The sequence below is a fragment of the Pinus tabuliformis genome, chromosome 7 (genome assembly GCF_031772625.1).
Source record: "Pinus tabuliformis cultivar Carrire ecotype Pingquan chromosome 7, CPIR1, whole genome shotgun sequence".
NCBI lineage: Eukaryota > Viridiplantae > Streptophyta > Pinopsida > Pinales > Pinaceae > Pinus > Pinus tabuliformis.
Window position 1 is genome coordinate 1,907,894,072 of NC_142293.1, and position 13,671 is coordinate 1,907,907,742.

Here is a 13,671-nt window from a genome sequence, read left to right on the forward strand (position 1 = left end):
TCCACGCCTCGCACCACCTCATCCAGGCTACGTTTCATATCCTGGGCACCAATGTCTACGACAACCTGTCCAATGCTTACTTCCCTCAGGAACCAGGCAGCAAGATAGCGCTTCTAGACACAATAGAAGACCTCAGCAATAATAGAAAGTACCCGCTTTAGATGATAGCGGGAGACTTCAACATGATAACGCAGACGACTGATAAGCAAGGAGGTAGGAGCAGATTGGAACCAGAAGACTCCCACTTCCGAAGCTTCATTCAATCCTCCTCTCTCATCGATATGCCTTTCAGCAACGGCACCTTCACATGGAATAATCGAAGATCAGGTAAATATCAAATCGCCTCCAAGTTGGACCGCTTCCTCATTTCGGACAACGCAGTACACCTAGGCGGCGATTTCTCGGCAGCAATCCTCGCCCACTCAGGATCGGATCACTGGCCAATCGCCCTCCAATGGCAGAGGCCAGGTAACACACTCAAACGCCCTTTTCGTTTTGAAGGCTTCTGGCTTACTCATCCCGCCTTCAAAGATTTTGTAAAATCCATCTGGAATACCTTCATTCCCCCCGAGGGCTCCAAAATGTATCAATTTCAGCGAAAGCTACGCTTTCTCAAAGACCACCTCAAACGCTGGAACAAAGATACATTTGGCAACATCTTTCAGGATCAACAGAAGCTCGCTCAGGACATGGAGAATCTTCATCAACAAGTCATTCAGGAAGGGTATACTGAAGCCAGCCTAGAACAGGAACGCCGTCTACACAGTCAGATGGACAACAGAAGAAAGCAAGAGGAGATTTATTGGAAACAAAAGTCAAGAGTGAGATGGTTAAAAGAGGGAGAGCGTAACAAAAAATTCTTTCACAACACCACTGTGCAAAGAAGAATCCACAACAAAATCCCGTTTTTACAAAAATCGACAGGAGAAAAGGTGGAAACGCATGAAGGGATTGAAGAAGTTCTACTAAATCACTTCAAGCAGATTCACAAGGAAGGAAAAGAAGACAGGAGACAGGCTATTCGCAAAATCACGGACAAAATCGCAAAACTCATCTCAGAGGAACAAAACGAGCACCTCATGCGACCCATTCTTCCACAGGAAGTAGATGACGCCATGAGACAGCTAAAGGAAGGCAAGGCCCCAGGACCAGACGACTTTTCCACTACCTTCTTTCATGCTTTTTGGGATATGATACGGGAGGAGGTATGGCAAATAGTGGAAGAATCCAGAGCAATGCGCTGGCTCTTGCCAGCTCTCAATGCCACTTTCATAGCGCTCATTCCCAAGGAGGAGGACTCCCTCACTCCGGACAAATTCAGGCCCATTGCGCTATGTAATGTGATATACAAAGTAATTTCAAAAGTGATAGCTAACCGTCTGAAACCTCTCCTCCCTGGGCTCATCTCCCCGGAACAGTCAGGGTATGTGGAGGGGCGGAATATTATGGATGGCATTCTTCTTTCTCACGAAATAATTCACTCCCTCAAGCACTCAAAGCAATCAGGTATGCTTCTCAAACTTGACCTTTCCAAGGCTTTTGACAAATTAGACTGGAATTACATACAGGAGATGCTAAAAGCCTTTGGTTTCTGTGCTCCCTGGATTCGTTGGATTATGAATATGATCACCTCTGCTCATTTCTCCATTCTTGTCAATGGCTTCCCCTCAAGCCCCTTCAACCCTTCTCGAGGGATACGACAAGGCGACCCCCTCTCCCCCTTCCTTTTCGTCTTAATGGCAGAAGGATTAGGAAGACTCATAAAGCATGCTCTCCACTCGCATCAGATTAAAGGCATCTCTATTCATAATTCCCCTGCCCACTCCCATCATCAGTTTGTGGACGACACAATGCTTTTTGGATACCCCTCAGTGCAAGAAGCCCGTCGCCTCAAAGCTCTCCTTCATTCTTTCTCGGAAGCCTCCGGAATGAGTATAAATAATGCCAAATCTCAAATTTTTTTCTTCCACACTCCTCCATCTGTTAAACTGGCTGTCTCCCGTATCTTAGACTTCCCTTGGGCTACTCTGCCGTCCAAATATTTAGGAGCCCCCCTATCGGCCTCTGCCCTCAAACTTCCTGCCTCGCTTCTCCTCCTAGAGAAGTTGGAAAATCGACTCTCTCAATGGACCTTTAGATCCCTCAACTTGGCTGGACGTTTTGTCCTTATTAAATCTGTCTTGCAAGCTATGCCTCTGTACTTATTCTCTATATTGGCAGCACCTAAATGGGTGTTAAAAAGTATAAGAAATCTTCAACGCAACTTCCTCTGGAGCAGCGCAGCTACTAATCGCAAGTGGGCACTAGTCAAATGGTCCACTGTTTGTATGCCCAAGGAAAAGGGAGGAATAGGATTGAGGGACCCTGAGTACAGCAATTCCATAATGAATGCCAAGTTATGGTGGCATTGGATCACTTGCCCAGAAAAACCTTGGGGGAAGGTATGGAAAACCAAATATGCAGAAGACCGGCCTCAAGAGGAGCTCATTCGATTCATCCCCAATGCAAAGGGTTCTCCTATATGGAATGCGGCTAAGCAACATTATCAACTCATTCAACAGCACAGTTTTTGGGAAGTCAGGAACGGACGCACAGCTCGTTTTTGGACCGATGCTTGGAACCAGCAGCCCAAGCTACAAGACAATCTACACCCGGATATCATACCAGATGAACCAAACCAATTGCAAAAAACGGTTCATCAGTTCTGGTTAACAGATTTGGAGAACAACTTTCGAAAATGGAAGGGCAGCGACCGAATCCTCCACCACCCTGGCACTCAAAGACAAGAGGAGCTCACCACTGAACTTAGCAAAAGAAGGATAAGGCATGATGAAGGCAGTGATATCCTTAGATGGGGTTACTTGCCAAAAGGTACTTACTCCACATCGGAAGCTTACAGACTGATGAATAACTTCCCCTCTCCCCCAGACCTGTTGTGGAGCAAAATCTGGAAATTGGGACCTTGGCCAAAGATTGCTTACTTTCTGTGGTTGGTAAGCCATAGAAAAATTCTTACTTGGGATAAGCTCAGGAAACGGCGTTATAGTGGCCCTTCAATATGTATGAATTGTGCAAAGGATGAAGAGACTCTCAACCACCTCCTAGTTACCTGTCATTTCGCCAAGAAAATTTGGGACAAGGCCAGCTTCCGTTGCCAGAAAAGATGTATGGAAGAAAATGACATAGTCATTTCCTTAAGACTATGGCCAATGCAACCCTTCGAATGCCAAATCCTCAACCACCTGTGGAGCATTATTCCGGGCATAGTTCTCTGGAACATCTGGAAAGAACGCAACCAGAGAATCTTCAGGGACAAACAATCACCCTTAGAAGAAACATGGAGGAAAATTCACCAGAACATTCAGGAAAATATGGCTCTCCAGAATTGGTCCAAGGAAGACTTCCCTTCCAATGAGGCTGAGCGCAGCATATTAGGCAACTGGCAGCTTCAATTCTCCCCCAGCTCTCTCCTCAGCAAGTCTCCCTCCCAATCCATAAAGGCCGACTGCCTGTGGAAAGCTCCCCCCAGCTACACCTTCAAAATCAATTTCGATGGAGCTTCCAAAGGGAACCCAGGGGAGGCAGGATATGGAGGTCTCATACGAGATTCTTCAGGCCAAGTCATCAGGATCTATTATGGAAACCTAGGGTGGGACACCAACAATTCTGCGGAGTTGGAAGGTCTACTGCAAGGATTGCTGCAAGCAGAGACTCTCAGTCTTCAATCCGTGATCATCGAAGGGGACTCCCAAATACTGATCAACTTAGCCATCAGGCTACAGAATGGTTCAAAAGCGAGAAGAGTAGCGCCAAGTTGGAGGCTGGAGGCAAGATTGAATGAGGTAGCAAGGCTTATCAACAATTTCAGGGCCATTTCCTTCACTCATACTAAAAGGGAGGGCAACAAAGTTGCGGATCTCCTGGCCAACATAGGAACTGAATCGAGCAAACCGCTCCTTGCAGGGGATAAAAGCATCCTTCCTAACAGACATCAACTTCAGGATTATCAAAACCTCATCATTGCAGATGCTCAAACCCCGGATGCGGGTGATGTGGTGGCGGAGGGCATGGTGCCACACGCCGAGAGGTCGACGCCACTTGCCGCGAGGATGGAGCCACGTGATGGAGGGGACGGAGGCTTAAATAACATAAGCCTCTGCCCCAAGAATCCTTAAAGTCCATTAATGCTGGCAGCAGAGGGGAGAGAAGAGCATTCATGGCGCTCTGGTGCCGAGGGAAGGCAGAGGAGGTTAAGTATGAAGCCAGAATGTTGCAGCGACATTCTCGGCAAGTTCTGGTTCTGCAGAAGAGTGGGAACATTCTCTGCGCTTGGACGCTTCTGGAGATTTGGTATTGGGTTTGTAGTGTGGGCAGCTTCTCTGTTCACATGCCGAGAACTAGAGAGAGACAGCCATGTCGAAGGGGACCTAGACGCGGGGCACCTTCTCGCCCCCCAGCAATGGAAGAAAGGCAGCATCAGTGTTGCTGCTGTTGCAGTCTTCGTCGGGCAGGAATTCCCCATCTGCAAGTTTCTCAATTCATGGATACATATGATCCGGATGAGAAACCGCCAAGGCAGCCTGAAAGCCCAGCATTCGGCTCCGCGGTATTCAAGTTGGGCAATTTCAATGCCCACGTTTCCATCCTCTTTGTCAGAGATGAAACGATGGACCTTGAAGGGGCAAATAAGCATGAATTACCCTCAGAGAATCCAAGGGACCAAGACAAGGCTCAGGTGGAAGAAACAAAAGGGAAGGAGCCTCTCCAGACTACGGCGCAGGAGGCGTCATCATCCAAAGAGGCAGCGAACGAGGACCTGGACTTTCCCTTTGGCTTCGGGTACCCGATTGTGGAGATGGACCCGGACGACTTGGACCCGGACGACTTGGGGCCAGGCGCATAGCTGCATCACCCGCTCGCCGTTCAGGTCAGATTTTGATGTTTGGTCTCTGTCTGGTCGTCTGCTTATGTCTCTTGGTCTCTGTCGCTCGGTCTCTGTCTGGTCGTCTGCTTATGTTTGGTTTGGTCACTGGGTCTTTGTTTGGGTCGAACGGGCATGCTCTGTTTTAATAAGTAAATTTGCTAAGGCGCAGGGTCGCCCCTGCATGGGTAATGTCTTTCGGGTCTCCGCCCCTGCGTGGGTAATGTTTTTTGGGTCTCTGCCCCTGCTTGGGTAATGTTTTTTGGGTCTCTGCCCCTGCGTGGGTAATGTTTTTTGGGTCTCTGCCCCAGTGTGGGTATTGTTTTGCGTCTCAACCCCTGCGTGGGCTATGTCTATGCTTAAACTCGGGCTTTTTGGGGGAGGTTATAGGTACTCAGAGCTCAATGCAAGCCACAGTTGGCTGCAATGTCACAGTGCCGTTGCTGGCCTGGAAACTTGTTACACTGATTGTAATTTCTCCATGTATATAATATAATTTCTTAGAGTAGTATTATCGATAAAAAAAAAAAGATATATATATATATATATATATCTATATATATATATATATATATATATATATATATATATATATATATATAATCCATATTAATTAAAAAAAAAAACTAAATTCATAAGGTTTTGAACTAATAATTTATGCCCAAATATTTCAAACTTCATTGGCTAATCGTTATGAGTTCTTAAAATAGTTAAACTCATTAGCAAATAAATCATTGAATGTTTTAAAAAAAAAAATAAAAAAACAATAAAAATAAAAATGGGATAGAACTACGACATAATGATATTCTTTAATATTTCTCATTGATTTAGTAGTGGTTCCTACTCAATTATTCTAGCAGGAACATAACTTTCTCACTAGGTTAATGCATGGCCTTCTAAATTCAACCAAGTGGAAGAGATTCTTTTCTCTTCAATAATTGCATGCACACTTAAATAAACATGGAGTTATTGTAACCATTGATTGAATTTAAGGGTGAAAACCTCAACTACTCATATCCACTAGGATAGAACTGCCACATAATGATATTCTTTAATGTTTCCCATTGATTTACTGGTAGTTCCTACTCATTTATTCTTGTGGTAACATAACTTTCCCACTAGGTTAATGCATGGCATTCTAACATATCTGGTCCTACTTTTGAGTAGATCCTAAAGGGTGCAAACCCTCACTTCTCCTTGAAAATTATTCAAATGAAACATATACAATATTAGAAACATAAAGCATGTTCATGATATTAACTTTGGATGGGCAAACAATTATTAAAAAATAATAATTATTTATAATTTATTGTTTACATGGATAATAGTGTATTTTATTTTAGTTTCAATAGTTAGTAGCTTGATGGTAGAGATTTAAGGTCTATGGAATATCCTGAATATTCATAATAGTATTCATAGATCATAAATTAAGATGTATCTCCAAATTAATTATATTAAATTAAATATTTTATTTCAAATTAATTAATTAGAGAAAAAGTCATATGAACACTTCTTATATTGTACATGTGATATTGATGATATTGATAAGTCATGGTAATTACCCATGGTATTGATAAGCCATGGTAACCACTCATGGTATTGTTATAGAATTAGTTAAATTATGTTAATTTTAATTTTATAATTAACCACTCCTAAATCATGATAAAGACCCATGGTATTGATAAACTATAGTAACTGCCATGGTATTATAAGTTAATAAGTTAAATAGTATTAATTTTAATTTTATATTTAACCATCTCCTTAATTTTCGCTTTCTTGAAAAAAAAAAATTGAAGTATAATTTATTAATGTGACTATCGTGTAGTTGACTAAATCTTCCTAATTTTAATTCTACTATATTATTTTGCAATAGACCTGACAAGCGTTACTTAACCAGAAACCTTATATAGTGACAAGTTTGCTCCGTGTATATACAAATGCTTAGAGCACATAACATCAGTTACTGAGTTTTTCCCCGTCTTTATATACCTATACCTGCACGAGAAAGCTGCGTTTACTTTCCCTCTGCTCCATCCCGGAATTTGAAGGAATTCAGTTAAATCTTCTTCAATTGCCTCTGAGCGCGAAATGGCAATGCAACAAGAAAACATGGCCAGAACTCCCATGGTTCCCAATGCAAAGATTGTTGGGTTTGCCTTTGTGAATCAGTATTATAATGTTCTTCTTGCTTCCCCTCAGTCGCTATACAAATTTTATGAGGATCCCAGTATACCCACTCGCCCATCCCTGAACGATCAAATTATTTCACTTACTACTGTCATTCAGCAGCAGATAACGTCTCCAGACCACTGTAGGTTTAAAGTGGAGATCAAAACGGTGGATTCGCAAGATTCGTACAACAACGGATCAGTGGTTCTGGTAAGTGGGTCAATTACATTTATAAACAATGCAACACGCACCTTCACGCACACCTTTTTCCTGGCTCCTCGGGAAAACGGATACTTTTTAGTGAATGATATTTTCAGGTACGTGGATGAAGAACCCCATCAACCAGAGCAGAATTTGGTCCCAACAAATGGCTACCCTAAAGAACAATATGCTGCCCAACCTGATCCCGTCTCAGAACCAGTTTTCAAGTCTGAAATAGAATCTCAGGAGGTTCAGATTGGTGTGGTTGAGCAACACACAACAATGGCGGCGGAGGTACACATTGCGAGGACAGAAGTCGCAACAAGATCAGCTGGGCAGTTCCATAAAGTCGCAACACAGATAGGGCACTTCCATAAGGTCGCAAAAAATGCAGCAACACAGACAGGGCAGTTCCATAAAGTCGCAAAAAATGCAGCAACGCAGACAGGGGAGTTCCATAAAGTCGCAAAAAATGCAGCAACACAGACAGATGCCTTACCATCTAATCTTAGCCCTATGAAAGATCAAAGCACTCTAGAAGAAAGTGGGTGCTCTATTTTTATCAGCAACTTGCCTGCTGATATTACGCCTACACAAGTTGAAGTAGAGTTCAAGAAGTTTGGGGCTATTAAGCCTTGTGGGGTTCAAGTGAGGAGCAAGAGAGGAGGTAGATCCACTTACGCATTTGTTGAATTCGAAGAAGCAGCTTCAGTCCAGGCTGCAATTAATGCATCCCCTTTGCCAATGGATGCGCGCAAAGTATTTGGGAGTGCGAAACGTCCAATTGCGGGTAGAGAGGGTTACTGAAATGAAGAAGACGTGGTGGGGATTCCTATGGTCCTAGTAGTGTAGCATATGGGAGATGAAGTTCGAATTTTGATACCGTTTTAAGCATTCTATCATTATGAGCATGTGTTTGTTCTGTCATTTTGATTATCATAAATGTAGTTTTCTATTCATCTATGTGTACATAATACTATATCAATTTATGCAAATATTACGATATTGATTTGTTGACATAATTATAGTTTGAACGAGATGGATGTTGTCATGAAGCATCATTTAGAGGATCTCAAATGTTCTTTATTGATACATTTCTATTATTTTGTATGTGAAAAGTTAACCGTGTGGAAGCATAGAGGGATAGATTCTATTATTTTTTAAAGTAAAATAATTTGTCCCTATAGTTGATATTTTTTTTTGAAGTAAAATGGTGGCAGAAATTTAAAATTTGATATATTTTTATTATTTTGTATCAAAAAAGTATTGTTATTATATTAGGGGAAGAATAGATACATTTTTATATTTTTTTAAATAAAGTTTATTTTTTAATGTTTATTTTTCATTAAAAAATAAGGGGCTTTATGTAGTGTATTTTTATTTTTAAAATATTAAAATATTGAACTTAAAAAATAAATAAATTATAGTTTATTTGTTGACATAATTATAGTTTAGCTAGATGTATGTTGTAATAAAGAATTAATAAAGCATCATAATAGGAATTCACATGTTATTAGTGCTTGAAGAAGGCATGTTTGGGAATGGAAATGGTGGGGTTAGCATTAGTTTTAGTTGCCTACAGTCATGAGTTGACCAAAGTTTTTAGAATCACAATGTATATTCCATAGTGCAATCTATTTTGCCATCTTATTTCGCCTCTTCTGTCTTAGAAAGCTTAAGTTCAGTAAGCTTAAGTTCAGTTTCCATTCCCTTAGAAAGTTTGCATTTCAATTGATTAATAATAACATTACTAGCTAAAAATTTTATGTTAAAATTACATGAACATATATTTTGTAAACAACAATGTGTTTTACCCATGGCTCACCACTGTACATTGTTAGTACCTAGAATTGTCACCAATGGACATTGTTCCAACCTATACTTGTCATCATGTTGTCACTATTGTCTACCACCCCTTCTACTTGAATAATTACCCATAGCCTTTGTGTTAAGTTTAGGTATGTTCTATGCCTAGTGAAATTTATTTCAATTCTCATAGTTAGCAATAATATCCTTTCAAGATTAGCAATCACATCAACATTAAAGTAAAATTGAAGATAGAACATAGACATAAATCCCACAAGCCAAGCCAAGAGGACACAAGATGTGGTGCTAGCCAGGGATAGAGTGATAGTACATTTAGAACTGAAGTCAACACTTTGACTAATCTAGATGAGAGCATATATCATCTCTAAGAATATGATACATGAGATTAGTTGAAGACATGCTGCTTCAAGTAATTCTCCAAGGTGAGTCATTCACCTATCATCCTACTAAATCTGGTAGTCATGCTCCGCCTAACTATGCTGCACCATGCTCCACCCATAGTTACTTATGACGCTACTCATCACTCTACTGCATCATGTGCGATTGCTGCACCATGTTGCCATTGCTGCACCATGTGTTTGTTGCAGCTAGATAGCTTGTTGTCCCTTGCTTTCTTGTTGTTAGAGAGCATGGTTATTGTCTAGCATGCTTGTTGTCCCTAGCATGGTCCTAGCATGGTACCTGTAATTTGTCCTCTAAGTATCATGTTGTTGTCCCAATGTGTTATACTAGCAACACTATGAACTTGCTATATCATATTGTTGTACCTCACTATTTTGCGGCCTCTCATTATGCCATGATACACTTCATCCTTGTACCCATCATGGTGTAGCATTCATCAACATGCTACTCCAATATATTTTTTGCTTGCAACATCATGCTTCTTGAATGTATCATCATTGTTTTCTCCATCCAAGTGAATGTACTATTATCAACACAATCCTAACATGTGCTGCCTTGCTGGACAGACTTCAATGTATATCCTTTAGCACTCTTCTCCATGTCATGCAAGCTGCTTTCACACCTTCCTTCCTTCTTAGCTATGAATGGGGCATGCTTGAATAGTCTTCCTTTATATCACCTCTAGGACTGCAGTTAGGGAAGCATAGAGCTATGTATAGGGCAGGGTAGGGCTCTCCATAGAGCTATGTATAGGGTAGCGTATGGCCCTCCATAGAGTTATGTATAGGGTAGCGTAGTTATCTCCTGTGTTTTGCGCAGCACAGGCCTTTCCAATAGAGCTGTGTATTGGGCAACGTAGGGCTCTCTGTAGAACTATGTATAGCGCAGCATAGGGATTTCCAATCGAGTTGTATCTCCTGTGTTTTGGGCAGCACAGGCCTTTCCAATAAAGCTGTGTATTGGGCAGCTTAGGGCTCTATGTAGAACTATGTATTCGGTAGTGTAGGGATTTCCAATCGAGTTGTGTATAGGGCAGCATAGGGCTCTCCATAGAGATGTGTATAGGACAACATAGTGCTCTCAAATATAGCTATGTATAGGGCAGCATAGGGCTATCCATAGAGCTGTGTATAGGGCAACATAGGGCTCTCCATAGAGCTCTCTATAGGGAAGCGTAGGGCTTCTCTTTTAGACCAACAATTAGATCTCTCCTTGTTGCGTTAAGTAAGCTTCCTTCACTGCTTTAAAATCTCCTCCGTGATAGGGTTAGGATTTAGGGTATCCTCTAGGGTAACCTATCCTCTTTAGATCTCTCCTCCCACCAAAACCCAATGACAAGTGGAGAGGAAGAGATCACCAAGAGATGTGTGTCCAAATGACTTTCAAGGCACCTCTATTTATACTAAAATGTTGAGCACAAGTGGGGTTTATTTGGTTGTCCACTGACCTTAACGAATTGTCCCATAACACAAATAAATTCATATCTCCATGGATACTTATCAGAATTGGATGATCTTTAGATCAATCCTAAACCTCTTGATGAGAGAAATCCAAGAAAAGTATCAAATGCCATTAATAAAATGATGCACATGGATTGTGGCCCTAGTTGCCAATTTTAACACTCCCTCTCAACTAGGGAGAACTCCGTCTGCTAATCCATATGTCTGAGTGTACTATCTCTGCCATCAGTGCCCTGCACTACTGTGCTCTGCTCTACTCTCCTCTGCTGAGTTCTTCTCTTCTTTGCTCTTCTATGATCTGCTTTGTTGAACCATGAAGAAGAATAATTGATCAAGAATGTCTCATGCCATTCTCTACTCACCCAAAGTGAGTTTCATTTGAAGAGAGTGTGTCATATCACTCTTAGTGACCCAAATTCAGTTTTATTAGTCCTAAATCAATACCACAAGGGAGTGTCTCAAACCACTCATATTGATCCCAGATCAATGGAGGTCATCCTAGCATTGGGAATATGGTAGATACAACGATGAATCCATCAATAGTACTAGTATGGTTCCTAACCACATTTCCTTGCTCATTGATCACATGAGAGGTACTTCCCATGATTTCTTGACTGCATGGGTAGGATGTCTTGACACCACATCTAATCATCATGTCCCACACTAGAACGAATCATCTTGTCCAATAGTCACCATAGGAGAACTAATCATCTTGGCCCACAGGAGAACTAATCATCCTGTCCCAAAGTCGTCATGGGGTATCGGACGAGAAGGTTGAACCTTTCACCCTGTACATAGCAAACCATAAGGGGAGGGTGAGTTGCCCTATGGTTGTATGTCACTTTACTGGGTACCCCAAGCCCCCTAGAGCTTCCAGAGCTCAATGCATGCAACATGCAGGACCCTTATAAGAAGGTCTCTCAATGACTCCAAGTCACTCGGCAAAGTAACATATTTGACCTTTCCCCGAGCCTTTGACAAAATGTCTACGACTTGTAGATCAGTCTCAATGCAATGGAGCCTCGCTCATCGACTTACGATATCCCAGATAAGGTAGTGTCTGATGTCTATCTACTAGAGAAATCATTGAATACGAGATTCCTCAACAATCTAATCCCCCCCTTGTTGTCACAAAGGATTACAGTGGTATTCATCACATGTACAAATAACTCACTGAAGAGCTTCCACAACGCGATAGCTTCATACGAGATCATACTCGTAGATATTTATTTGATCTCGGTGGTGCTTATACAAACCACCCTTTACTACCTGCTCATCCATGATGTCAAAGAATAACTGAAACAGAACAAGCACTCGGAAGTGCTATAATGATCCTCCACACTCCCTACCCAATCAGAATTTGAATAATCATGCAGCTTCATATTTCTGGCAATGTATATAAATCCGTGAGAGATTGTGGCTTGAAGATATCTCAGAAAATTCTTGGCACCAATATAGTGAGGCTCAACCAAATATGAGCTAACCATGCTAATTGCAAAACATATGTCCGGATGAAAGTTCACTAAGAACATCAATGCAAATGAGTTTATGAAACTCACAGGCATTTCCCAAATGTAGTCCAGCATCATGACTATATAACTTTTGAAATTTTAGATCCTCGAGGTAGTCACGGACTTGCAGTTTACCATTCCACATCCAAAATCCAACTCGCTCTTACTTCTACAAGTGAGTGGGTGTGCACCTATGTGAAATAGGTCATCCTTAGAAGGTGTCGGTATGAGAGGTGTATCATCCACAACCTTCAAACAATGGTTTGGATTGCCTTCACTCTTAGTGAATCTCAGCTTCAACTCACATCCATTAAGCCTCTCATATCAAACCCAAGGTTATTTGCTTCAAGCCATAAAGGGATTTTTTCCACCGACACACATGAGATTCCCGATCATGAATCTCACACTGTTATATACCTAGGGTGGATGATATGGGGTACAAAGGGAAGTACCCAAGGGAATAATGTAATAATGGGATGGGCCATAGTAATAAATAAGGTGGTTAACGTGTACCATGTAAGGGACCACAAGTAGTTAGTAATAATGTAATGGGCCCATGGTATTAGATAGATGGTATTGAGGGAACCATGGTAATGACCCGTGGTATTTTATGTATGAGGTCTATATAGAGGTTAGAGACTCCACATTGAGGGGTGTCAAGGATTATTGTATGAACATGCATATGGCTTGTGGAGGGTTCTCCTTCCTTAAGGAGTGAATGTATGGTGTTGCCCTACCTTAAGGGTTTGATCAATAAAGAAACATTTCTATCCATATTCAGATGCTATTATTTCTTGGGTTTATTTTCATTGTCATATATTTTTGGGTTAGATCTATAACAAGTGGAATGAGAGCACTTTCTTTGGCAAAAGTGGATAATTTTTTTTATTTTTTTGTAGAAACTTTCTGTGGCGGTGAGTTTTCAGATCAGATCTGTACATTTTGGGGCAAAATATGCAATATCTAATTGCAGATCTGGATTCTCTGTAAAAAAATACTTTATTTCAAAAAAAAAAAAATCGATCGAATCGGAGTTCGGATGAAGGAGATATCACTGATCTAAAAATGAGTGGTGTTGCAAATATATTTTCGGGGCACCAAGTTTGTGGCGTAGATATAAACCTTTTGGGGAAAAATCTGCAAAATCTAATTGCCTATCTGAATTCTTTGTGGACAAATA

At 41.2% G+C, this 13,671-nt stretch overlaps 2 protein-coding genes across 2 annotated transcripts; both read left to right on the plus strand.

Moving 5' to 3' along the window:
* Positions 1 to 281: 281 nt before the first annotated feature.
* LOC149256117 (uncharacterized) lies at positions 282 to 4,175 on the plus strand. Its single transcript, XM_089455231.1, has one exon. The coding sequence runs from the start codon at positions 282 to 284 to the stop codon at positions 4,173 to 4,175; it is 3,894 nt and encodes a 1,297-aa protein (XP_089311357.1).
* Positions 4,176 to 7,009: 2,834 nt separating this feature from the next.
* Positions 7,010 to 8,098, plus strand: LOC149256118 (nuclear transport factor 2-like). Its single transcript, XM_089455232.1, has one exon. The coding sequence runs from the start codon at positions 7,010 to 7,012 to the stop codon at positions 8,096 to 8,098; it is 1,089 nt and encodes a 362-aa protein (XP_089311358.1).
* Positions 8,099 to 13,671: the final 5,573 nt, after the last annotated feature.

Excerpts from the sequence above, each read along its gene's own strand:
- LOC149256118 (XM_089455232.1), top strand. The coding sequence starts at position 7,010 with ATGGCAATGCAACAAGAAAACATGGCCAGAACTCCCATGGTTCCCAAT.
- LOC149256117 (XM_089455231.1), top strand. The coding sequence starts at position 282 with ATGCCTTTCAGCAACGGCACCTTCACATGGAATAATCGAAGATCAGGT.